The 26,378-nt window shown below is 43.1% G+C and overlaps 1 protein-coding gene across 50 annotated transcripts in view; it reads left to right on the plus strand.

Annotated features, from left to right (window-relative positions):
- Nucleotides 1-26,378, plus strand: part of ATE1 (arginyltransferase 1) — a 183,020-nt gene that overhangs the window by 49,990 nt on the left and 106,652 nt on the right. For 41 of the 50 annotated variants that reach the window (XM_089313914.1, XM_070057115.2, XM_070057114.2 and 38 more), the window contains one exon: nt 10,343-10,375. The exons of the other annotated variants lie outside the window; for them this stretch is intronic. In XM_089313914.1, coding sequence (XP_089170040.1) covers nt 10,343-10,375 — 33 coding nt within the window. The remainder of the gene's footprint in view (nt 1-10,342; nt 10,376-26,378) is intronic. 50 annotated transcript variants of the gene reach the window in all.

The raw sequence follows: 26,378 nt of genomic DNA on the forward strand, positions 1-26,378 counted from the left end.
GGAAGACTTTTTAATAAAATTCTCTCCTTTGTTCCATTTGTTAGCGGCATTTTTTGGCCTCATAAGAATGGTGTACTTTGTTGTGGACTTGTTAATTACTTTACTTGTTACTTGAACACCTATTTGGCGTCTTAGTTTAGTATACCATCAGCAAGCTGAGACTTGGTGTTGGTATTTCTGGGTTTTATTGCTTTCTCGTTGAGTTTTGAGTAATGGTGTGTTGTTAAGTCCATGGTGTAATGAAGGGAACTGGGGGTTGGAAGAGGCTTTTAGAGTCTAAGCTTAGTTTTGTTGCTGTCCGTAAAATAATTCATTATTTCTGGGCCTCGGTTTATATAGATGAAAAGGAGTTGGACCAGGTAGTTGCAAAGATTCATTTTAGCTGTCAGCTTCTGAGGTTTGAATTAAAAATCCCCAGGAGGAGTATAATGTTTTTTTCTTTTTATTTCCTTTTTTAAAGTTAATTTAAACTTTATATGTAGTAAGGGCCATAAATCTTAGGTGTACTGCTTACTCAGTTTTCACGTGTGTGTGTGTGTGTGTGTGTGCTCTTTACAGTCACCACTCAGCATACTAGAAGGTGCCTTGGCACCCCTTTCCAGTCAGTGTTCTCAGCCAGAGGTTAAATACTGTTCTGATGTCTCGTGTTAGAGACTGATTTGGCCTCTTCTTGAGCTTCATATAAAGCAGTTATACAGCATCAGCTATCTTCCTTTACTCAGCATTCTTCTGTGTTTTGTTTTTGATTTGTTTATTTCAAAGGTAGAGAGCGGGAGAGAGGTGAATCTTCATACACTGGTTCATTCCCCAAATGCCCAGAACAGCTGGGACAGGGTCATGTTGAAACTAAGAGCAAGGAACTCCATCTGGGTGTCCCACACTGGGGGCAGGAACCCAGGTATCTGGAGCATCATCTGCTGCCTCCAAGGTGCATTAGCAGGAAGTTGAATCAGCAGCACAGGGTAACCAGGACTTGAAGCAGGCACTCTGATAATGGGTTATGGCAGCCTAAGTGGTGGCTAACCCGCTTACAACAATTGCCCCTACTCAATGTTGTTAACTGTGAGATTCATCCATGTTGCATGCAGAAGCAGTTAGTTTTCTTTCATTGCTATGTGGTATTCTATTGTGTAGGTCTAGGATAATTTATTAACCCATTCTGTAATTGGTTGGCATGTGGGTTGTTTCTAGTTTTTTTCCTATTATGAATAAAGCTACTGTGATCATTTTTATGTTGTCTTTTGATGGACATAACGCTTATTTCTCTTAGATATTTGCCCAGGAGTTAAATTGCTCAATCATGGAGTAAAATGTGTCTTTTATGAATACAACCAGTTTTGCAGAGTACTTGTCCATGTGAACATACATGCTCAATGTCCCACATCTTCATCAGCAGTTGGTGTTTAAAATTTTAGTTTCAGCCCTTCTTGTGTGTATGTAGTGGTATTATATTGGAGTTTTAATTTGCCATTTGTGGATGACTAAATAATATATTTATTGGCTATTTGAATAGCCTCCCTTTTGTTAAGTGCCCATTCAAGAATTTGCCCCCACCTTTTAAAAGTGAGTTCTTAGGTCTTTGCAGTATTGATTGTGAGAATTTTATCTATTCTTAGGATATGAGTCCTTTCATTTGAAGTATATGTATACTCTAATTGTCTTTTCCCAATCTGGAACGAACTATCTTCCTTACCTAGGGAAGCGTTAGTTTTGGAAGAATGTGATCTTGAAAAACTTTCAGCTTTGATGCATTTCTGAACTCTCAAATTGCAGATCAAGACAGGCAGCAGCAGATTTAAAGACTTCTCTCACATAAAATTTTGGTGCCACTGTTGACTTAAAGTCATAATTGTTTTTTCTCCTCCTAAAATTATTTCCACACTTCTCATGAGACGTGTTAGTGCTTTGTGGTAATACTGACTCCGTGTTACTGACCAGGGCTTCGGGATCAGGGTCCTGTAGCACAGCGAGTCCTTGCTTGGAGAGCAGGTGATGCTAGACTCGGCACACAGTGCCATGGCACCGCAGTCCTTCCTTGGAGGGGTTCCTGGTGCTGGCTCTGCCAAGCACCTCCTTTTCTTTGTGTTTTGGTGTGAACTCTTGTGATGATGTGTGGTTTGCTGCTGGTAATGGTGAAAAGCAACAGAATGCTTTTAGAGCCCATTCTGTTTGAGTGTAGTTCTTTAAGATACAGTTCTTATCTGAGTTTGTAGATTCATGCTGCAAATCAAACAGTTTAATTTCAGAAAAAGAAACTACAGAGTTGGAGGATATAAATAACAAAGGAATTCTAACAAGTTCACTTGTGTATTATTTGTGTTAATAAATATAGAGCCTCTATTTATAAACCATTAGTAGATTGAGCAGAAGTAGTGGATGATGGTGAATGACTTAATTATGGCCCAGTCCTTGTTACTCATTACAGATTAAGGACAGAGGTGCAAATAGTAAAAGATACACATTGTAGCAGTTCATAATTAGATTTGTGTGAATGAAAGTTGGAATCAGTACTTAGAGAACACCATTGATGATTGGTTCTTGCGTGTTGTGTTCTGGGCTTTTGAGATTCTGGGCGATGTTAGATCTTTCATGAGGTGTTTTACTACAGTTCCTTTCATGGTGTTGGCTTCAGCTTCAGGCTGTTTACCCATCTGAGGTGCTGATTTTTGCAGAGATTCCCTCAAGGGATACTGGAACTTCTAAACAAAGGGCCAGTGACTCATTGATAGTTCCCAGTGAGTTTTTTCTGACTCTGGGAGCCACACTGAGTATTTTTTAGTGAGCATTTCTCATAAGTGTAGATTGGGGAAAATGAGTCAGAACTGGGAGGACCCGTTGGTTTTTTGAATGAATTTGTAGGAAGTTGGTTCTGTGGAATGTTAATAGATGTTATGTGAAATTGAAAATATGCAGACAGGTGCCGGCACCGTGGCACACTGGGTGATCCTCTGCCTGCGGCCCCGGCATGCCATATGGGCCCCAGGTTCTAGTCCCGGTTGCTCCTCTTCCAGTCCAGCTCTCTGCTGTGGCCCGGGAGGGCAGTGGAGGATGGCCCAAGTGCTTGGGCCCTGCACCCCATGGGAGACCAGGAGAAGCACCTGGCTCCTGGCTTCTGATCGGCTTGGTTACGGCCATTTGGGGAGTGAACCAGCAGAAGACCTCTGTCTCTGTCACTGTCTGTAACCCTACCTGTCAAATAAATAAATAAAAATCTTAAAAAAAAATGCAGACAAAAATCCCTAGTCATCTGATGTTGGGGTGCATTTGATTAAGTGCAGTTGAGGGTGTTTTGTACGTGCAGGTATCCTCATAGCCTTGACCATATCGGTCTGCCTTACCCTTCCCTCAGATAAGAAGGAAGAGGAGACAAGGCAACTGTGGCATGCAGCCGTTTCCTGACTTACTTAGCCACAGAATCATTTTGAAGAGGGTATCCTATCCTGCTGCAAGAGAGCAGCTGGGGAAGGTGGTGTGGCTGACGTCACCTTACAGATGAAAACCAAGGCCCGAGTGATGAGCGTGGGTCCCTCACGCGACAGAACTAGCATTGCTGTCCGACACTCGGGTCACCCTTGTTTCCATGGGCACAGAAGGAGATGCAGGACTACGTATATTAGATTTTTGTTGTCATCTTCTCAGACGTGTAGAAGCTCAGTGTCTTGGCCAAGCTTCCAGGTCTAATTGAAAGAGGCACTACAGTCCTTTCAGCTACACTGCTAACAAATGAAGTGGAGAATAGCAGGAAAAAATGAATTGCGGGGATTAGCGTAAGCTGCCCTTTCTGCTCCTCTAAAAGGATAAAGACCTTAATGTGGACTCTCAGTGCAGACATAATTCTCATCCTGGTGTCGAGAGACTTGTCAATGGGCACTCACGGGGCTAGGCAGCCGTGGAAGGTTTCTGCAGAAACAGTGACACTTTATGGAACCAGATTAACTCCTAAGAACTGTAGATTTATGTGACACATTATTTATTTATTTATTTACCTGAAAGGCAGAGTTACAGAGAGGAAGAGGCAGAGAGAGAGAGGTCTTCCATTTACTGGTTCACTTCCCAGATGACCGCCCCAATGGCCGGAGCTGCTCCGATCCGATGCCAGGAGCTTCTTCTGGTTCTCCCACCTGGGTGCAGGGGCCCAAGGACATGGGCCATCATCTACTGCCTTCCCAGGCCACAGCAGAGAGCTGGATCAGAAGTGGAGCAGCCAGGACCCAAACTGGTACCGATATGGGATGCTGGCACTGCAGGCTGCAGCTTTACCTGCTGTGCCACAGCGCCAACCCTGAGTGTGACACATTCTTAACATAAAACTTAATTTTGTACTGCTTTAAAGCAATTTAAAATAGTGTAAGTAGGAGTATGTACCGGAAATGGTAGGGGTGGTGGTGATGGTGATGGTGGTGGAGAATAATGTTATGTTACTTAACGTAGGATCTTAACTGAATTAAGGTCTCCAGATTCCTGATAGAATTTAGTATTTTACATTGAGGTGTAATTTACATTGTTAACTGCAAAATTTTCAGTTTTTTTTTTAATATTTATTTATTTGACAGGCAGAATTAGAGAAGGATAAACAGAGGTGAGATCTTCTATCCACTGGTTCACTCCCCAAATGTTTGCAATGGCCAGGACTGTGCCAAGCTGAAATCAGGAACCAGGAGCTTCCTCTGGGTCTCTCACATGGGTGCAGCGGCCCAAGCATTTGGGCCATCTTCTGCTGCTTTCCCAGGTGCATTAGCAGAGAGCTGGATCGGAAGTGGAGCAACTGGGATGTAAAACGGTACCCCTATGGGATGCTGGTGTCACAGGTGGAAGCTTAACCCCCTGCAACACAATAACGGCCCCTAAATGAAGTTTTTGTTAGATTAGAACCTGAACACTCAGAGCTCTCCCCTGCCAGTTTGTTAAGACAGTGGGTACCATATGATAAATGAAAGGCCAAGGAAATAAGGTGTTTCCCTTTTCTTTGAAATACAGTAATTTAGACAGTATTTCTTACTAAAAATAAAAAGACATTTCAGGAACATAGTGACTTAAATTACTTATGTGTTGAATGGTTTATATTACAAAGATAAAATAATTATAGCTTTACTGGGATGTTTTGACAAAATCAGTAGTGGGTATTCCAGTAATTTGTGTGGTTAATAGTAAGTCTCGGAAAGAAATAACTTATTAATTGTAACTGATAGGTCTAATTATAATTTTTAAATTAAATTTATCCATTCATAAAATTGTGCATATATATGGGCACCGTAAAATGTTTTGTGCAGTATCCACCCAGGGTGAATATATTTACCCTCTCAAGCATTTAACATTCCTTTATAGTGAAAGTGTCCAAAATTCTTATAGTTTTTTTTTTTAATTAATTTATTTGAAAGTCAGAGTTACACAGAGGGAGAAGGAGAGATAGAGAGAGAGACATCTTCATCTGCTGGTTCACTCCCCAAATGGCCGCAATGGCCAGAGCTGTGCCAATCTGAAGCCAGGAACCAGGGGCTTCCTCCAGGTCTTCCTATGCGGGTGCAGGGGCTCAAGGACTTGGGCCATCTTCTGCTGGCTTTCCCAGGCCACAGCAGAGAGCTGGATTGGAAGTGGAGCAGCTGGGACTTAAACTGATGCCCATATGGGCTGCCGGCACTGCAGGCGGCGGCTTTACCTGCTGTGCCACAGCACGGGCCCTGGTGATGTGGTTTGATTTGTATTTCTCTGGTTGCTGATGTTGAGCATTGCTTTATGTACTTGTTGTCCATTTGTATTTCTTCCTTTGCTTGTATCTACTGCCCGTTTTTAAACTGGATGGTTTGTTTTTGTGCTGCTGAGCTGTTTGAGTTCCTTACAGATTCTGGATGTTGCCCCCTCGTCAGTACTGCTTGCAGATATTCTCTAGTTTGTCTCTTCTCGCTGTTGCTTCCTTCACTGTGCAAAAGCTGCTCAGTTTGATGAACTCCGTTTGCCTGTTTTTGCCTTTTTTCCTGGGCTTTTTGAGTGGTAAGCATTTAAAATGCTTCTCTGGAGGAATAGGGTGTTTAGATTCAGGCTTCCAATGGGAAGTAGATAATGATAGCAGGAGTGGTAAATAAGATTGCTTGAAAAGAAGCCAGGTCAGTCAGGAGCTGTGAAACCGAGCACAGATCTGTGTGTGTCCCTTCTTTTCAGAGACCTAAAGGATTTTTCAAAATGGTGCTGATGTCTTTTATGCCTTGATTCTAAATATAGACCACACGTCTTGTGTTACATTCAAGACATCGGGTGGGTGTTGTCGTGCAGCAGGTTAGCCACCAGTTGTGACACCAGCATCCCCTATTAAGTGCATGGGACTGAGTCCTGCCTCTGATTCTGATCCAGTTTCCTGCTGATGCCCACCTTGGGAAGATAGGGGATGATGGCTCGAATACTTGGATCCCTGCCAACATCTGAGAGACTGGGCTGGAGTTTCGGCTCCTGACTTGTGCCTGGCCCAGCCCCAGCTTTTGTGGACAGTGAGCCAGCCAACTGAAGCTCACTCATTCCTTTCTCTCCCCCCCCCCCACCTTCTCTATAAGACTCTGTGTCCCCTCCCCTCCTTCTCTCTCTCGTTTTCTCTCTCCCTTTCAGATACAAACAAATAAACTTAAAAGCATTTCAAGACATAATAATTCACAGTTAACATTTTTATGGATTTTATCAAGTGAATCATTGATAATGTTATAATATTACTAATAGAAAACTTACCAGTTTAAGTCTGAAAAGCCAAATGTCAGGCAGGTTATTAATATTTTTAATGATACTAAGTCAGGATACTTCCTAGAACTAATCTTTAAAATGGGTAGATTGAAAGACAAAGGGGCTGTTTGTTTTCAGTTGGAATGATGTAGTATGTTCTTGCCTGTTAAATCAGTAACGTATTTTGTAGACTAGAATCTTAAGTCATTAACTATAGTCATTATTTCTTTCTTTATATTTGAGAACACGCTCTCACCCACACATTCAGTCTCAAGTACCCCAGTAACTCCTGGTTGGGTTCAACACTGGGGAGCCAGAAACTCAGTCCATGTTTCCCACATGTTTGGCAGGAAGCCAATTGCTTGAGTCATTACTACTGTTATCTACAATCAGTGTTAACAGGAGGCCCGGAGTCAGGATCCAGAGCTGGACGTTGAACACAGACACTCAGATACAGGATATGGACATCCTAACTACTAGGACAGATGCTCACCCCATTATTTATTTCATGGTGCTATTAGAAAAGTGGTATCAGTAGGCTATTGTCATAGTCTTTCTTTCTTAAAAAATAGTCTTTGTTTTAGTCATTTTAGGTTAACAGCAAAACTGAACCATAATCTTTTTTACACTGATCAGATACCATGGTAATATTTGTTAAAAGGACTCTCTTCTGCCATGAATGTCAGTGTATATACAAGGTGTATTTTGCAGTCATACTTGTTTTTTTTTATTATTCTCTTTCAAAGTATTATAGGACATGTAGTATGTTCAATCTCATTAGGAAAGATCTAAGTAACGTAGGTGAAACATGAAGTAGCAATGTATTTTACTGGTGCCTTACTGGAAAAGAACTTGAAATCTTTTTATGTCCTGGGAATAGGAGTGTGGCTTGTGATTTTTTTATTCTGTTTTTACTTCTTTGGAATTGAAAAGTTATTTATTTCATATTTTGGCAGCCTCAAACAGGACAACAGTTTTTTAGGTCTATTTTGAAAATGCTGTGATATGAGTGTTACACATTCATATGCCAAAGGTGTGTAAATTATTGTGGCTTCTAGAAGATAGTTTTCTGAGACAGTATTAGATCACATGCATGCATTTCAAGATTTTTGTGCATCAAAATAAACATCTTTTAATGTCATTTCATGAACTTTTTGAAGTCCCCCTAGTTTCTCTATTATTGAAAGTACTTTTGGGGGCTGACACTATGGCATAGTGGGTAAAGCCACAACCTGTAGTGCTGGCATTTCATATGGGTGCTGGTTCAGGTCCCAGCTATTCCACTTCTGATCCAGCTCTCTGCTATGGCCTGAGAAGGTGGTAGAAGATGGTCAAGTGCTTGGGCCCTTGCACCTCCGTGGGAGACCTGGAAGAGGTTCCCGGCTTTGCATCTGCCCAGCTCTGGCCATTTCGGCCACTTGGGGAATGAACCAGTGGATGGAAACCACTGCCCCCTCCAGCCTCTGCCTCTGTGTAACTTTGCTTTTCAAATAAATAAATCTTTAAAAAAATAAACTTTTATTATAATTCCTTTATTACTACAGAATCTGAGCCATTTACGGATGGTTCATTTACAGATTTGTATAATAGCTAACTTGCACTTACAGGGGAAACCATAGAAATCTACAATATAAAATTTCTGATTTTGAAATAAAGATTCCTGGTGCTTTGTTTCCCATGTTGTGAAATTTAGTCTTTCAGCTAGCACTCTACTCTTGGGCGTAAAGGCAGGCACTTTCTTAGGTTAGCCTGCTGCGCGAGAACTCAGGAGTACAGAGCTTGCATTTTCAGTTTCAGTAAGCTTATTTGTTTCATATCAGTATTATGAAAACTTAATGTTTTAGCGAATCTTGCACTTTCAAAAAGTTCTCAACAGTTAATTAAAATGCATATTGATATTTTGATTTAAAAATCCTCACAGTCTCTGTATTTTAATATATGCTATCATCTGGAACTAGATGATACTTGTTAATTGCATAGCTTTGGCATGCAGTGATGAAATTTTAGGATTGTCTTTAGTTTTTTTTTGATGAGGTTCTGCTACAGGTTGAGTAGCTCATATCTGAAATGCTTAGGACCAGAAGTGTTTTGAATTTTGGAATATGTGCATATACGCAGTGAGATGTCTTGGGGAGAGGACCAGAGTCTAAACTAAAAATTCATTTGTTTTTCATTTTTATCTTACACACATATCCCAAAGGTAAGTTCATACAGTATTTTTACTGTACCTGTTTTGACTACAACCAATCCCATGAGGTCAGGTGCAGAATATACGACTTGTGGTGTCATGTCGGTGCTAGAAGAGTTTCGGGTTTTGGAGCATTTCAGATTTTTAATTACAGATGCTCAACCTGTAAAATATGTAAGTGTTAACTTCATGGTTCACGTTGCAGCTGTAACTTTATTTAGAAAACTATTTTAGATTTCTCTCAACTTTGTAAAGCATTTTTAGAAACTTTACAAGACACAATCATATCATGAACCCTTGTGTATAACTCATCTTCTATTCTCATTTAGTATCATCACTAAAGTTTGTATCTATACACTTCTTTCATATACTCCTCCCCACTCCCCCCACCGGGTTTATCTGGAAGGAAATCTCAGATATCATTTAATTTCATTGATAATTTATATTTTTTCCAGATACACTTATTTATCTGTGTTCCCTCTGGCTAGGTTTGTTGTGGAGAGGAAGTTAGTGCTTGGAAGAAAGCCTATCTTTGCATTTTATTGTAATTAGTTTGTATTTAGAAAGATCAAGAGTTTATATACTTGGATATTTATTATCCAAAGGATTTGAAATATTGCTTCTGTAAATATAACATCTTGGAAACATTACGAACTACAGTCCTGTACATGAATGAAGTTACTGTGAGTTTTTGTTTCAGAGCTGAGCCACAACCTGCATTGTCATTTATTTATGTCTCCCCTTCCAGTGATTTGTCTGTCTGTCTGCTGAGAAGCAGGCATGGCGCCCTTAGTGTGCAGTGGTAATCCATAAGCCTGTGTATGTCAAAAAAAGGAAAAAGTGAAGCAGAAGGGAAGAAGAGATGAGAAGAACAAAAGAAAGCAGGGGGAGAGGACGGGAAGGCGATGGACTAAGAGAAGAGAAAGGGCAGACCAGGGTGCACATCTCAGGCGGGTGGGTGCAAACTGCGGAGCTGGACTCGCCCTGTCTCCCTCTCCCAGCCTCCTTTCCTGACTTTGGCTTCCTTTGGCTCTCCCTTTTTCTTGCTTCTCTGTTTGGTTTGTGTTGTCTTGTCTAGGCATTTTTGAAATGTTCATGGCATGCAGGGTCAGGAGGCTTGCGGATTCCTCCCTTAGATGGTATTTTTATTATGTAGCAGTTGTGAGATAACACTTAAAGATATTTTAGGGTTTTTCTTGTACTTTGTTTTTAGAAAAAATTTTGAAGAATATTTAAGCAAATTGAAGTAGTTTGTACTTTGGGCTGCTTAGAACCTTTCTATACTCTGGATGCATTTTACAGTGTGTGAAATCCTTAATTTTATATAGATCATAGAGTTTACTTTAGATGCTCTTCCTGGAAAATTATGTAATAATTATTCCTTTTTCTGTGTGTTCTCTTTTGCTGCCCATTTGTTGGATGAAATTGTTTCTTTTCAAACTTGACCGGCAGTTCACAAGATTCCTCTGCAGTTCCCCCCTGGAGGTAAGAGTTTACTTGTTGATCTTAACGCTAGAATTGCTAACTGAACATCATTACGGGGGTCTTGCATCAGGCATTTAGTGGACAGGTTAGGAGTGGTCACTTTGTAGCATATGTAACTTTAATAATAGTAATGGTATGAATGCATTGTGTTTTGGGATAAAATTTGCTACCAGTTACAGTGATAAGCTTTCGTAATCGATCATTGTCTCCCATAAGCACTTTTTTTTTTCAATGAGAGTGAAATCAGTCTTTGATTTTAAAGAGCTTTGTTGTGTCTCTGTTACTCCCTTAACTGTTCGTTTAAGATCACCTTTATTCTCTGTAAATTGCCTGGGTTGAAGAGGAACTGGAGAAATCAGACGGGGGAATCATCAAGGAAATTTCAGTTGGTTCCCAAGAGAGCATGAACTGGGGAGAGAAGAGCAAAGGGCAGACACGTGGTTGGCTTCTGTCAGAACAGGTGCTATCTTAGGTGCTCTATTTGCTTTCTCGTTTGATTCTCGTCATGGTTCTTAATGTACAGCTGGGAATCCAGTGATAAAGTTGAGATAAAGAAAGCCTAGTAGACATCTGGAGAATCAGATATCATTGTGAGCATGAAGAGAGGAGTGAACGGTGGGAGGCAGGGTGTGAAGCGGCGGCTGCGCTAAGAATGGACCCGAGTTTGAGCGCATGTCTTCCTTGAGATGCTGGGCCAGTCACAGCCTCCTGAGCCTCTGTTTTCTCACATTGAAATGCAGTAATGAGTCTTGGGTCCGGCGTGGGCAGGTGTAAACGGGAGCGGTTAGCATTGTGCCGTGAATCCTAGCAATCCCGAGTGGCCGCCTCCAGCCGCACATCTGAGACTCTGCTCCTTGCCTGCACTCGCGCTTGCCTTTGCGTCTGTTGCTTATTCTGCTTCATGTTCTTTCCCCACTACCAGCTTACTCAAGTCGTGTTCCTCTTCAAGATGAGCCTTGGTGCAGTGTCTTCTGATCTCTCCTTTTCTGCTTCTCTGACCCCCAGGGGAAGCAGACCAGACCAGACCAGAAAGCCTAGGTTACCCAGGTTTGGTAACGTTTTGAGCTGCCCAGCATGGAGTACAGTGCTGCCCTGGGGGCACTGCTGGGCTGTGAAATGAGAGACTGGGCTGGCTCACGCACCAGTCATTTCATCCTTCTGAGCTGCTGCTGTCTAATCTAAAAATGGAGTGCATAATACTTAAAGAGTATTTAAAATTAAATGAGAGGGTTTGTGGCAAACAGCACAGTGCATGGCACGTAGAATTTTAAATTAGATATGAGGAAAAAACTAAACCATAAGAAACTTGGAGACAGTGTATTATAACCTGCTATTGGAAAGACTTATTTATTTGAAAGGTAGAGTTACAGAGAGAGATCTTTCGTCTGCTGATTCACTTCCCAAATGACCACATGGCCCGGGGGGCGGGCCCAGGCAGAAGCCAGGAGCTTTGTCTGGGTCTCCGACGACGTGGGTGCTGGAGCCCAAGGACTTGGGCCATCTTTTGTTTTCCCAGGCAGATTAGCAGGCAGCTGGGTTGGAAGTGGAGCAGATGGGACTGGAATCAGTGTCCACATGGGATGCCAGTGCTGCAGGCGCCACAGCGCCCACCCCATAGCCTGCTCTTGAGTTGAGGAAGCACCCTCTGTCTACAGCAGTAATGGGAAATAGAGTTGAAAGGCAATTTGAGAAAAGTGTGATAAAAGAGGTCATTATATTCATATAATGATTTTTAAAAAGATATAAAAAATTTTCTTGATAGAGTCACAGATGGAGAGAGGGAGAGACAGAGAGAAAGGTCTTCCATCTGCTGGTTCACTTCCCAAATGGCCACAATGGCCAGAGCTGGACCAATTTGAAGCCAGGAACCAGGAGCATCTTCTAGGTCACCCAAGTGAGTGCAGAGGCCCAGGCACTTGGGCCATTCTCTGCTGCTTTGTCAGGCCATAAGCAGAGAGCTGGGTCAGAAGAGGAGCAGCCTGGACAGGAATCAGCTCCCACATGGGATGCTGGTGCCACAGGTAGAGGTTTAGCCTACTATACCACAGTGTCCAGCCCTTATAATGATCTTTTATAATCAAAACATGCTGGTGCAGTTTGACTTATGATGGGAGTTATGTCCTCATGATGTCATCCTAGGTTGAAAATATCATAAATGAGCAATGCGTTGGATACACCTGGCTTTCTTAGCACTGTAGTTTAGCAACAGAGCACACTTAAGAGCAGTTGTTTCCGTTTGTGATCCTGCTGTGGCATAGCCTTGCGAGAGAGTGTCTCAATGCAGTTTTCCTAGCCCAGAAAAGGATTCAGAGTAGTTTCTGCTGAATGTGTATCACTTGCACGTTATAACTTGACTGTCCGTTTACAGATTTCTTTCGCATAAAATTTAGTTGGGTTTTCTCAGGTGGCTGTTCAAACAAAATACAAGTAGTAATAAATGTTTTAAAAGTTAAATTATATCGTAATCAAATGCAGTTTAAAACAACAATGACATACAGTTCTTAACTGTTAAGATGCCCTGCCCTTACTTTAAAAAAAAAAATATGTATTTATTTATTTTACTTGAAAGTCAGAGTTACACAGAGAGAGGAGAAGCAGAGAGAGAGAGAGGTCTTCCATCCGCTGGTTCACTCCCCAAATGGCCGCAATGGCCGGAGCTGGGCTGATCTGAAGCCAGGAGCTAGGAGCTTCCTCCCATGTGGGTGCAGGGGCCCAAGGGCCTGGGCCATCCTCCACTGCTCTCCCAGGCCACAGCAGAGAGCTGGATAGGAAGCGGAGCAGCTGGGACCCGACAGCACTGCAGGCGGTGGCTTCACCTGCTACAGCACAGTGCTGGGTTTGAGAAGATGGTATCAGGTGGAATGTTTGTACATTGCTTTTTTTTTATAGAAGGCAGTTTGGCCATACACTGTGGTCAAGTAAGTTTATTCTGAGAATCACTGCCAGAGAGAGAAGCAAAGATGGAGACAAAACTGCTTAAAAATGATTATTATGGCGTTGTTTATAATGTCAGAACATCATGAACAACCTGAGTGTTCAGTGGTGGGAAGAGGCCAAGTCATCGTGACACAGCCGTTAGTGGAGTACGTGAGTGTGTGCTGATGAGTAAGAAGTCTAGCATGTTTTTGCTATATCAAGAGATAAAAGGATGCAGAATCACACATGCAAATTTCAGTTTAAAATGTACGTTAGTATACAGAATATTAGGAAGAAGATACACAAGATGTTTAACATCAATTACAAAATGTTAAGTTGTTTTACCCTTTACTCTTCCAATAAAGGATCGTGGTGGGTAAGGTACACTGATAGTTTTTTGGTAATGATTTTTTAAAGATTTGTTCTATATGAAAGAGTTACAGAGAGAGGTAGAGACGGAGAGAGGTCTTCCATCTGCTGGTTCACTCCTCAAATGGCCACAGTGGCCAGAGCTGAGGCAATCTGAAGCCAGCAGTTTCCTTCAAGTCTCCCATGTGGGTGCAGGGTCCCAAGGACTTGGGCCATCCTCCACTACTTTCCCAGGCACATTAACAGGGAGCTGGACTGGAAGTGGAGCTGCCAGGACTTGAACGAATGCCCATATGGGATGCTGGCACTGCAGGCTGGGGCTTCAACCTGCTGCATCACAGCGCCGACCTCATTGATAATTTTTTCAAATCAGTGTTGGACAGATATCAGAGTTTCAGCAACAGTGTAGGGGAGTGGCTGGAAATCAGTGTTTTTAAGCAGAAACAATTAGGCCGGGTTAGCTTCTGCACAGTTTGTGACTAGGGAGGCTGGATTGCCATGTCCATTCCCTGGGGAATATCAGTTTGAGGAAAATGCTGACCAGTGGCAAATAGCCTTCCAGATGGAGCTCAGCCGACTTCTCGAATGTGAGCTCCTGAGAAAGGACCCAGGTTTCTAGTTTCCATGTTGGGTATAACGAGAAATCCATAGTAGGTGCTGACTTAGTAAATATTTGTTTAATGAGTGAATGAAGAAGTTAATGAACAAGCTTGGTGGGACTGAGGCTGAGGGCTACCAGTTGTTATCCATAATTTGACAAGACTCAAATAAAAGCAGACAAGGTTTGCTGGTTATATTTTAATGTGGTTAAGTCATCTGTCTTCCCAGCTAGATTGTAGCTTATGATTTGAGAACTTTTTATTTTCATCTTTGGGTGCTCTCTCTAATGGATAGGACTTGGCATGTGCCAACTCCACCTAGATTGAACCAAATATATGTGTTTTAAATATATCTCATCACACTGGTTAAATAGTGGGAATGTACGTGTGGCAGTTTTGCTCTTTGGTGAAAAGTCAAAGGGGAAGCATCATGTTCAAGGTTAAATGATAGTTTCTGGTACTCTCTGTACTTAATGTCACTTAATGGTTTGGAGTTGTGAAGTACTTTACCTCAGCTAAATTGACCTTTTTTTGGTACTCTGTTTATAGACTTAGCGGGGGAGCACATTAAAATTAAAAATGAGTATTGTCTTGTTAATTTTTATGGCAAATCTTTTGAGGCCTTCCTGTTGCTGCTTTTCTAGCTTGGAGTCCACAGGGGCTGCCGCGTCTCTTCCAGCAGCAGGGCACGCAGATTTCCATACCTTTGTTCCTACACAGCCCAGGAGCCAAAGCAAAGTTGAGGCAGGCGAAGGTTGGCTGGCTCTGAATGTTTAATTGTGACATTAAGCTTATGTTTTAGCTGGAGAAGGAAAATTACAAGTATGATAGATAACCCAACACCTTCCCTAATTTTGAATGAAAGAAAAACAGTTTTAGTGGAGACAATAAAATACATGAGACTTACAGTTGAAAGTAAAGCAGACTTCAAATTCATTTTGTCCATATAAACTACTATGAATGAACCATGTCCCTTTGTTGTAAGTCCTAAGCAGTTAACTGCCACATGAATCTAATGAAATTGTCAGGTTATAGTAATTACATCAGTAATTTGATATGTTGTCATTTGAATGGACCATGTGTGGAGAGTCGGTTACTTCCCTCTGTGGGGCTGACCCTTTTACATTCCTGTAAGCTGAAGACTAATAGAGCTCATTAAGCTTTATGGGTAAAGAGCTTTTGTCACCTCGTCAAGTCAGGCAGCATATTTCCCGTATGTTCCTGACTTCGTGTGGCGGGGTAGCTGCCGCTGTGCTCTCCCTGCTAGGCTGACATCGGACCTCTGCCTCACAGACTTTTTATTGACATTTCGGAGTCTGCAGTACATTTTGTGTGGCACCACTTACAGACGTCTTCAATTAAATGTAGGTAAATAAAAGGGATTATGTATCAGAGGCCAAAAGATTCCTGAAATTCTCCTGCGAGCCCTGCGTTGTCAGTTGGTCCAGTAGGGTGCAGTCTTAGCATCACTTCTGGAGTGGAGAGCGGGGGTTGGGTCTTTGTAACAGCCACACTGTGTGTGAGTCTGGGTCACCTGGGCTTCTCTGCAGTCTTTCCATCTGTGTGTTCTCTTTCAGATCAGTTAAAATCTTCAATATTAATTATGAGGGTAGTAACTTACTGAGAAGTTAGCGCGTATAGTGTTCAGGTTCTGTCCTTATTATCACTTGTATTATTTTAATTCTCACAGAATGTCTATGGGGTGGATATTCACACTTTTCTCATGAGAAAGTTGACTCCAAAGGTAGAGTAGGTTGCTAGGTGCTCACTACTGCTAGTGTATGACAGCAGTTAAAAAGCTGGGAAGGAGAGAATGGAGATACTGAGACTTACCTTGCTTGATGAGATACTGTGAAACTGGAGTAAGATACAGACACATGTAGTAAACCCCAGGGCAGCAGGCCTTAACCTTGCAGTGAGGAGCTGTTCTGTGCATTGTGGGGTGCTGAGCAGCATCTCTGGTCTCTGCCACCCTGACCCCCCGCCCCCCAAGTTGCAACAGAGTGTCTCAGACTTTGTCAGACGTCCTCAGTTGGCAAAATGGCTCCTGATAGAAAAGTGCTGCCCTAGAGCAAAAGCGAATAAAATATAAGTGGGACAGCTATAAAAAACTAGCAAGATGGTCCACGTAAGCCATTCAGATTTTTTTTACATTAACTATAATTAGTATAAATCAAAACTCTACTGTATGGAAATGTTCTGTGTTTTGCTGTCCAAAACAGTAGCCAGTGGTCAGACTTGGCTACTGAAATCTTTAGGAACTGAATTTAAACTTTGAAACTAGGGAGCTGGCATTGTGGCACATTGGGAAAGGTGCAGCCTGCGCCACTGGCATCCCATATGGGCACTGGTTTGGGTTTGAGTCCTGGCTGCTCCAATTACAGTGTAGCTCCCTATTAATGTCTCTGGGAAAGCAGCAGAAGATGGCCCAAGTGTTTGGGGTGCTGCCCCCACATGGGAGACCCGGAAGAATCTCCGGGCTCCTGGATTCTGCTTGGCCCAACCTGGCCAGTGTGGCCATTTGGTGAGTGAACCTACAGATGGAAGATCTCTCTATCTCCCGGAGCCAGTAGTTTCCTCTGAGCCTCCCATGTGGATGCAGGACCCAAGGACTTGGGCCATCTGCTGCTGCTCTCCCAGGCCATAGCAGAGAGCCAGATCAGAAGAGGAGCAGCCGGGACTCGAGCCGGCGCCCATATGGGATGCTGGCGCTGCAGGCTGGGACTTTAACCCACTGTGCCTCAGCACTGGCCCCTGATTCCACTTTGATTCCAGTTTCCAGTTCTTTCTGCTACACATTCCTGGAAGCAGCAGGTTATGGCTCAAATACTTGGTTCCTTGCCTTCCAAGTGGAAGACTCGGTTTGATCTTCTGGCTTTGGCCTAATCCGTCTGTGGCTGTTGCAGGCATTTGGGGAGTGAAATGAAGAATGGAAGAGCTCTGTCTCTCTGTCTCTTGGCCTTTCAGGTAAATAAATACTAATATGGTTATAAAGTGGGCAAAAGACTTGTTGTGCAAGTATCCAAAGAAGACATACACATGACTGATAAGCACATGAAACAGTGCTCAGCGTTCATTCAGGAGGTGCAAATTAAGAACCACAACAAACCCACTAAATGGCTATGATTTAAAAAAAAAAAAAACAGCAGTAACAAGTGTTGGCAAGGTGTAGTGAGATTGGGATCCTTACACGTTGCTGATGGGAATAGGAACAGCAGAGCCACAGCTCGGCAGTTCCTCAGAATATTAAAGATAAGCTTACAATATGATCCAGAAATTCTACTAGAATTACATATGTGCAAAATGAAAATTTACATTGTTAATGAGATTTATATGTGAAAGCTCATAGCATTATTATTAAATAGGCAAAAGATGGTAAGAATTTATATTCCCATCAGCTGGTAGATGGATGGACAAATGTGGTCTATCCATACAATGGAATACTTTCAGCAATAAAAAGGAATAAACTAACTGACATACGCTACAGATGAATGAACCTTAAAGGCATTATACTAGTGAAATAAGCCAGACACAGGAGTTTTCATATCAGAAAACACATCAGTGGTTGCCTGGGATAAGGGGTTGGGAGTAGAAGACTGCAAATTGGCTTGAGGGAGTTTGGGGCAGTGATAGAAATACACTGGGATTAGATGGTGGTGATAGTTAAATAGCTCTGTAAATTTGCTACAGGTCTTAGAATTCCATACTTAAGTTGGATAAGTTTTATGATATGTAAAGTGTATCTTAATAAAGCTATATGAAAAACATGTATCATTTCTTTATTTTTTAAATTCTCAAAATGTTGTAGAAGTGACTCAGTTGACATTCTGCCTCTGTACTACATCCCTAGTTGCAGTATGAATGTTTTAGTATTTATCAAGATAATTCTGTGTATTGAAGTATGCTGTAATTAATATTCTTAATATTAACTGATTAATGCTCTTAATGTGAGAGTTAATATTTTCGATAGTTTATAAACCCTTCTTTCCAAGCTTATTTTGACTTTTTACCTGAAGCTCTACCATACCCTGAGAGAGAATGTGTATATTTGGTTATACATGCATGTTGTGTGTATTTGTGTTTGCATTAATTGCAAGCTGCAGGTAGCAGGGGTAGGGATGTCATGGTCACTGGCTTTAGAGCTGAGATAGTATTTATTTTGCTGTTAAGGTGAAGCAGAAGCACCATAACAACCTAATTCCTGTCTTGGGTCTGCCGGTAGATGGAATGTCATTGCCCGCAGTGGTTATGTAGATGTCAGGCTCTCCCTGGCCAGAATTTGGAAGAAGGAATGGCTGCTACCCACACCTGGGTCCTGTAGAAATGGAGCGAACTTGCAGAGGCAGCCATGGAGGAAGGAGGTGGGCCAAAAGTTGAGTTGTTGAGCTAGGTGAAGGATTTCAAACAATTTAAATATGGAAGATGCTGTGAGTCAGATGTCCACAGAGCTGTGGAGATGAGCCGAGACAGAAGATTGTGCTGGTGAATTGAAAGAGGCTTTTGCCTGCTTTCTGGTCTAATACTCGGGAGGCTCAGCTTTGCTTAAAGAGCCAGGGCCAATAGAACAGGGTAACTAAGGGGAGGCTGGATATCCTCAGAGAATGGCTGGCACTAAACAGTAAGAAAATGAAAGCTAGGCTGTGTTTTGATCCATTGGCGAAACACAGAAACACAGGTAAGGTGGTCATTGTTTTTGTTATTGTGAAGGTTGGGAAAAAAGTCATGCTGTCTTCAGGCTGAGTGCCATGCTCTGGAATCAGGTAGAGCAGGCAGGGTTGGCCGGAGGCATCAGTTAGGATTCTGGAGCAGAATCACTTGGGATTGTCATGATTATTCTCCCTTCACTTGGGTCTAGGGCCCTGAAGCAGTTCTGTTGGGAGCAGGGCTGCCAGCAAGGCCAATGGCAGAGAAAGCAGTTGAACTGAGTTGTTCTGCCTTCACCAGTCAGTGGTGCTTGGGCATCTTTCGGAGCTTGCCAGAGTTTTCTCCAGGCTCGCAGGAGCACTCAGTAGATGTTGGTTAGGTGGATGAATCAACTTCTAATTAATTTTGATGTCACTCGAGAGGTGAGCCAACTGTAAGATGATGCCAAGTGGAAGTGTTTCCCTGGAAACTGATCTTGATGGTAACCATGTCGAAGTTGCCTCTGAGAGTGAAGGGGCAGCACATGTAGACTGGGAAACCAAACATCAGGTAGGAAAGATTCCGTAGTTTCCCTGTTGAAGATTGCCTGAAGAGAATGTGGGTCAGTTCAGGCATCCCAAACCCAGTCCATTCCAGGTGCATTCCTGCTACATCAGTGTTCTCTTAGCTGGTATTGGTGCTCATCATTACTGTAGGCACCTTTCAGCGGTGTTTGAAATGAGGGTCATCTGCCTTGACAGTTTCCATTGCCCCATTAGATGTGCGTGAATGCTTCAGGAAAAGTTTGAATAGTAAATCCCGGGGTGGATTAGTTTCCATGGGGACATGAGCCTTGTCTGCTGTTGGCTGGCATTGAGTTCTCAGTCTGTGTTGAAACTGTGGGATGTGTTTCTCCCACAAGAAAGATTGGAAAAGCAGGTGTCTTAATTGAACTGACACTAAATTAGGGCTCTTGTAAGGATAGTAACTGGATTCAAAGGTGTGTGTTGTAGAGCTTAGTAAATACTGACTACTCTGTAGAATTGAGAAATTTGGGATTCTGTTACTTTTTTTTTGTGAGCCTTTCATCACTAGATGTCTTTGTTAGAGAATCAGAATTTAAAGCATAAGGAAACATTAAAGAAATTGCTCAAGTAGCAGATTTACATCTTAATTTTTATTTATTCTGAAGAACAAATTCAGAAATAAAATTCCTTTCTTATTCCTATCATTAAAATATTTACTGTTAATCCTAATGTTTTTTCATTTGCAGTGCTTCTGATTTTAACTGTGTTAGGATAAAATTTGATTTGAAATATTCAGATTCCTAAGAATTATGTCATTGATACATACATTTATGTATTTGTCCTCTGAGTTTAGTAAACTGAAGCCTCAATTCATTTTTTAAATATTATTTTTAAAGATTTTTATTTGTTTGAGAGGTAGAGATCCAGAAAGAGTGAGAGAAAGAAAGGTCTTTCATCCACGGTTCACTCCCCAAATGGCTGCAATGGCGGGAGCTAAGTCTATCTGAAGCCAGGAGCTTCTTCTGGGTCTCCCATGCGGGTGCAGGGGCTCAAGTACTTGGGCCGTCTTCTGCTGCTTTCCCAGGCCACAGCAGAGAGCTGAATTGGAAGAGAATTGGCGCCCATATGGGATGCTGGTGCCACAGGTGGAAGCATAGCTTACTGTGCCACAGCGCTGGCCCCTATTTCTTTTTTTCTTCCCTCCCCTCCTCTCCCCTCCCCTCCCCTCTCCTTCGACAGGTAGAGTTATAGACAGAGAGAAAGAGAAGGGTCTTCCTTCCGTTGGTTCACCTCCCAAATGGCCACTACGGCTGGCGCTGCGCCAATCTGAAGCCAGGAGCCAGGAGCTTCTTCCTGGGCTCCCATGCGGGCGCAGGCGCCCAAGCACCTGGGCCATCCACAGCAGAGAGCTGGACTGGAAGAGGAGCAACTGGGACTAGAACCCGGCACCCATATGGGATGCTGGCGCTGCAGTTGGAGGATTAACCAAGTGAGCCACAGTGCCAGCCCCACCCTATTTCTTTATTTGAAAGGCAGAGTTACAGAGAGGGAAGGAGGGACAGAGAGCTCTTCCATCCACTGGTTCACTCCCCAAATGGCTGTAATGGCCAGAGCTGGACTGATCCAAAACCAGGAGCTTCCTCTGGGTCTCCCATGTAGGTGCCCCAGGGGCCCAAGGAGTTGGGCCATCTTGTGCTGCTTTCCCAGGCACATTAGCAGGACGCTGGATCAGAATTGGAGCAGTCGGGACTCTAAACGGTGTCCTATGGTATGCGTCAGGAGCTTTGCCCGCTACGCCACAGGGCCGGCCCTCTCAGTTCACTGCTGAGTAAAGCTTGCTCACGCATCATGATGGTGAGTTGGCGTGTCCGAGGAGAGGACACTGTACTAAAAGTTGGGCATTGCTGGCTTTGGTCCTCCCTGGCATTCTTGTAGATTGGCTTTGTGACCGTGGGCAAGACCCTTAATTATCCTGACCCTTCCTGTGGTACTCATGGATGAGTGAGAGTGTCCTAGATGAGGAGCTCCCTCGAAATGGGTGAATTTAGCCAGCATTTTAACTTACTTTGTGTCCTATTTTCCGACTTGGGTATTATAAACCAAGGCCAGTAACATTCAGCTTCCCAACGCCCAATTTACTGTACTCTCTCAAGTTTTATCTTTAATTATGCTCCTTTGTGTTCTGAACAAACTCCCACTTTAGAATAACCACACTTTTTCCTGAGAAGTACATCTTGAGGCTGGCGCTGTGGCGTAGCAGGTAAAGCCCCAGCCTGCAGTGCTGGCATCCCATATGGGTGTAGGTTTGAGTCCCGGCTGCTCCACTTCTGATCAGCTCTCTGCTATGGCCTGGGAAAGCAGTGGAAGATGGCGTAAGTCCTTGGATTCTGCACCCATGTGGGAGACCCGGAAGAAGCTCCTGGCTTCAGAATGGCACAGCTCCGGCTGTTACGACCATCTCGGGAGGGAACCAGCAGATGGAAGACTTTCTCTCCCCCTCCCCGCCTCTGCCTCTGCCTCTCTGTAACTCTGCCTCTCAAATAAAATAAATAAATCTTTAAAACGTACATCTTTTAATTTTCATATACATGTATGTCTCTTACTTTTGGCCTTAGCATAGTCTCAACCATCCCTGTTAAATACGTATTGTGTAATAACTTCTGTTACCATGGAAAGAACTGGGAAGTAGAGAGTGTAACTGAGGATTGTCTTGTGGAAGTGCACTCTGTCAGCCATCATGACTTCCTCAGACGTCCTTCTTGTACCTTCTTATGGTGGCAGAGGTGAACGTGTTTACTGACCTGACCCGAAGGTCTGCCTGATCTGTAGTGTATATAAATAAAAAGTGTGTGAGCTTTAAATGATGCTTATTGTTTTCATGTTCAGTTGTGTGTACAAACTAGCCAGCTATCCAGAGATTATTCATTACATTTTATTTTATTTTTATTTATTTATTTATTTTTGATAGGCAGAGTGGACAGTGAGAGAGAGAGACAGAGACAAAGGTCTTCCTTTTCCGTTGGTTCACCCTCCAATGGCCGCCACGGCTGGCACGCTGCAGCCGGCACACTGCGTTGATCCGAAGGCAGGAGCCAGGTGCTTCTCCTGGTCTCCCATGGGGTGCAGGGCCCAAGCACTTGGGCCATCCTCTGCTGTACTCCTGGGCCACAGCAGAGAGCTGGCCTGGAAGAGGGGCAACTGGGACAGAATCCGGCGCCCCGACCGGGACTAGAACCCGGTGTGCCGGCGCTTCAAGGCGGAGGATTAGCCTAGTGAGCCATGGCGCCGGCCCATTACATTTTAAATTTGAGGTCCTTAGAAATTAAGTTGTTAATCTTCACTAATCATTACAAAATTGCCAATCAATGCCATAAGATGTCACTTCATACCCACTCAGTTGGCGATTAAAAAACAAAACGGGCCTGTGTTGTGGCGCAGCAGCCTAAGCTGCTGCCCGTGATGCCTGCGTCCCATCTGAGTGCCAGTTGGAGTTTGGGCTGTTCCACTTCCAGTCCAGCTCTCTGCTTAATGTGCCTGTGATAACAATGGGAAAGTAATTGGGCCCCCGGGACCCCTGTGGGAGACCCAGTTGGAGTTCTTGGCTCAGCCCCAACCTGTGTTGCCATTTGGGGAGTGAATCAGCAGATGGAAGATTCTCTCTCTTTTCTTTTCTCTCTCTAACTTTGCCTTTCAAATAAATTTTTAAAGATTTATTCATTTATTTGAAAGTCAGAGTTAAACAGGGGGTGGGGGTCTTCCATCGGCTGGTTATGCAATTGCATAGCAGAGAGCTGGCCCAAATTTTTTTAAGTGTTAGTCATGATAGGTTGAAAATGGGATTCATGTGCATTGCTGGCAGGAATGTAAATGGTGCAGCTCGCCCAGAATTAATAATATTGCCTTACCTTTTGGTCCAGCAGTTTCACTTGTGCATGTATACAAGAAAGAATTGAAAGTTGGGACTTGAACAGTATACAAGTGTTCAGTGCAACATTATTCACAATAGCCAAAGGTGGCAGTTAATGAGTGAATGGGTAAACATGCCCATACATTGTTTTAACAATTCAGTCATATTCTATACTTAAAACTGAAGGTCTGAGGCATAATTTTTCTCTTTTTTAAGCCAGAATTTTAAGCCATTTTGATTTATCTGGAGATTCACCATAATTATTTATACTTGGATTTTTAAAAATGTTTCTGAGTAGTTTATTTCCTGAATTTGGAGAATTTTTACTTTTATACCTATTTATCTCTATAAATTAGTTTTACAGTGCCTTGTACAAGAGATAATAGTGAAATTTATTAATATCTAGAAGAAGGAAAATACTGCACTGAGATGTAGAGGCTTTTCTGAATTATACTTGCGCAGAGTTCTGCAAGTTCAGCCATAGGTCAGAATTAACACCAGGCACTGGCTCCCATCTCACAGAGTCGTTCTCTTTAATCAGTTGCACTTTCAGATATACAAATTGACCAACAAGCCAGATTCTCTGTCATCTGTCACCCAATTGAGTCTCCCTCATCCATCCATCAGAGACCTTCAGTCAAGTCCAGTTGTTGGCTGTCACCAGTGGGCACAGTGTATTAGTCATGAGCTAAGCAAAAATAAAAGCACCCATGCTTTGCAGAGAGAAAAGGACACACACAGAGCAGCAGAGTGGGTAAGAGAGCTCTGCAGCTGCGTGGGAAACGCTGAGAGCCAGGCTATGACAGGCAACAGAAGATGTGCTGGGCTTGCAGGGTGAGGTTCTCCTCTCATTTACTTGGTTCCATCCAGTGAGTCCACTTGTTTCCCAGGGGATGGCTCCAAAACTGTTAACTGTAACTTTCTAAAAGGTAAAATTGTGGCTTTCATGCAAATAGAGCATGAGCACATGTCAAATTTTATTTGACTCATTAGTTAATGCAAAACCAGTCAGACACTGAGACTGGTATAAAGACCATTTGAGAGCATACAGATGCTGATACAGATCTGCATACAGTTTCATAAAATGAAAGAGGTATATGAGATTGCTCCGTAGATAACAACAGGTTATTGTCTTACAGAGTGTGTAAGCTGTAACCTTTGGGTTTATTTGTTCCCCTGGACAGGAATCTCCAAGTTAACCTCTGTTCCTACAGAGTTGTAAAATCTCCCAAGCGAGAACGGCACTGAAGGCACCTAGTGCTGGAGTCTGAGTGTTGGTGTCTTCCCAGAATCCATTTGTTGGAACCTGATACCCAATGAGAACCTGATCCCCACTAGTAAAAGGTGTCGCCTCTTGGGTAGTGACTGAGTCACGAGGGCCAGCCCTTCTGAGTGGGACAAGTGCCCTTAGGTTGAAGGTAGCTGCCTTACCCTGCCCTGTGAGGACTCGGCACCATCTGCGAGGAATAGGCCCTTACCAGACACCATACCTGCTGCGACTTGATCTGTCTCCAGAACTGTGGGTGGCACCTTGCTATTGCTTGTAAGCTACCCAGTCTTAGGTACCAGCCCCAGGTGGATTAAGGCACCCAGTAACCTCTTTCCAGATGATTTTACTAGTAATCACTAGTCATTCTTCAACCTTGTTTTTTAAAACTCTTGATTGTAACATTACTATATGTTTATTTTAAAATATGGATAATAGAGGAAAGAATAAAAAGACAATTCATAATCTGATAATACTGAATGTGTGTTTTCATTTTTAGCGCATTGATTGCAGGTTTTTGGAATGAGTTGTATTTTTTTTTTTTTTTTTTTTTTTGACAGAGTGGACAGTGAGAGAGAGAAACAGAAAGGTCTTCCTTTGCTGTTGGTTCACCCTCCAATGGCCGCCGTGGCCGGCGTGCTGCGGCCAGCGCACCACACTGATCCGAAGGCAGGAGCCAGGTGCTTCTCCTGGTCTCCCATGGGGTGCAGGGCCCAAGCACTTGGGCCATCCTCTGCTGTACTCCTGGGCCACAGCAGAGAGCTGGCCTGGAAGAGGGGCAACCGGGACAGAATCCGGCGCCCCGACCGGGACTAGAACCCGGTGTGCCGGCGCCGCAAGGCGGAGGATTAGCCTATTGAGCCACGGCGCCGGCCCTGTGTTTGGTTTTTAAATCACTTACATGAAATTGTGTGATATATTAGCCATGAATATTACCATTTACATTTTCCAAATTAAATTTATTCTTTATTTCTTAGACTATTTCCAATTTTCAAATTTAGTTTTTGATGTTAAGAAATCATGTAGATTTTGACACCATAATGGCTTCGCTTTTTTTTTTTTTTTTTTTAAGACTTACGTATTTGCAAGGCAGAGTTACAGAAAGAAAGGGAGAGACATGGAGTGAGCGAGAGTGTGCTCAAGAGCTTCCATCCACTGGTTCATTCCCCAGAATGCTGCAGTGGCTGGGGGCTGGGCCAAGCTGAAGCCAGGAGCTTCTACTGGATCTCCCACATGGGTGCGGGACCCAAGGACTCGGACCGTCTTCCACTGCCTTCGCAGGCACATCAGCAGGGAGCTGGATTGGAAGTGCAGCAGTCAGGTCTCTAACCAGTGCCTCTGTAGGATGCTGGTGCTGCAGAAGGAGGCTTTGCTTGTTATGGGACGATGCTGGCCCTGTGGTTCTTGTTTTTAAAATGAATCCATACTTTGGTGCAGTTGCATGAAACTTAATAAAATGAAAACCAATTTCAGGAATGAGTTATTTTAAAATAATGTAGATTTTTTTTATCAAGTGCCTCAAATAACCACATGAGAGTCTGTGTTAATTGTTTACCAAAAATTCAAGATACTATCTAATTGTCCATTCTTGCGTTGTACAGATACAGTTGGGGAGAGGTATTTTAGCTGCCTGGAAAGGATGGAGAACTTGGGTTCTGCTCTCCCAAAGCCTCCGTAGGCTTTGCCTCTTCTCTCTTTGAACCTCTGTGAAATCACCCCACACGCTGGCCCTGGCACCTGGGGTGGGACTCCCCCTTTGCCTGTTCTTTTGAGCCTGAACAATGTGTTTTGGGCA

This window comes from Oryctolagus cuniculus, chromosome 15 (genome assembly GCF_051225735.1).
Source record: "Oryctolagus cuniculus isolate XC-2025 breed Fujian yellow rabbit chromosome 15, ASM5122573v1, whole genome shotgun sequence".
In the NCBI taxonomy this organism is placed as follows: Eukaryota; Metazoa; Chordata; class Mammalia; order Lagomorpha; family Leporidae; genus Oryctolagus; species Oryctolagus cuniculus.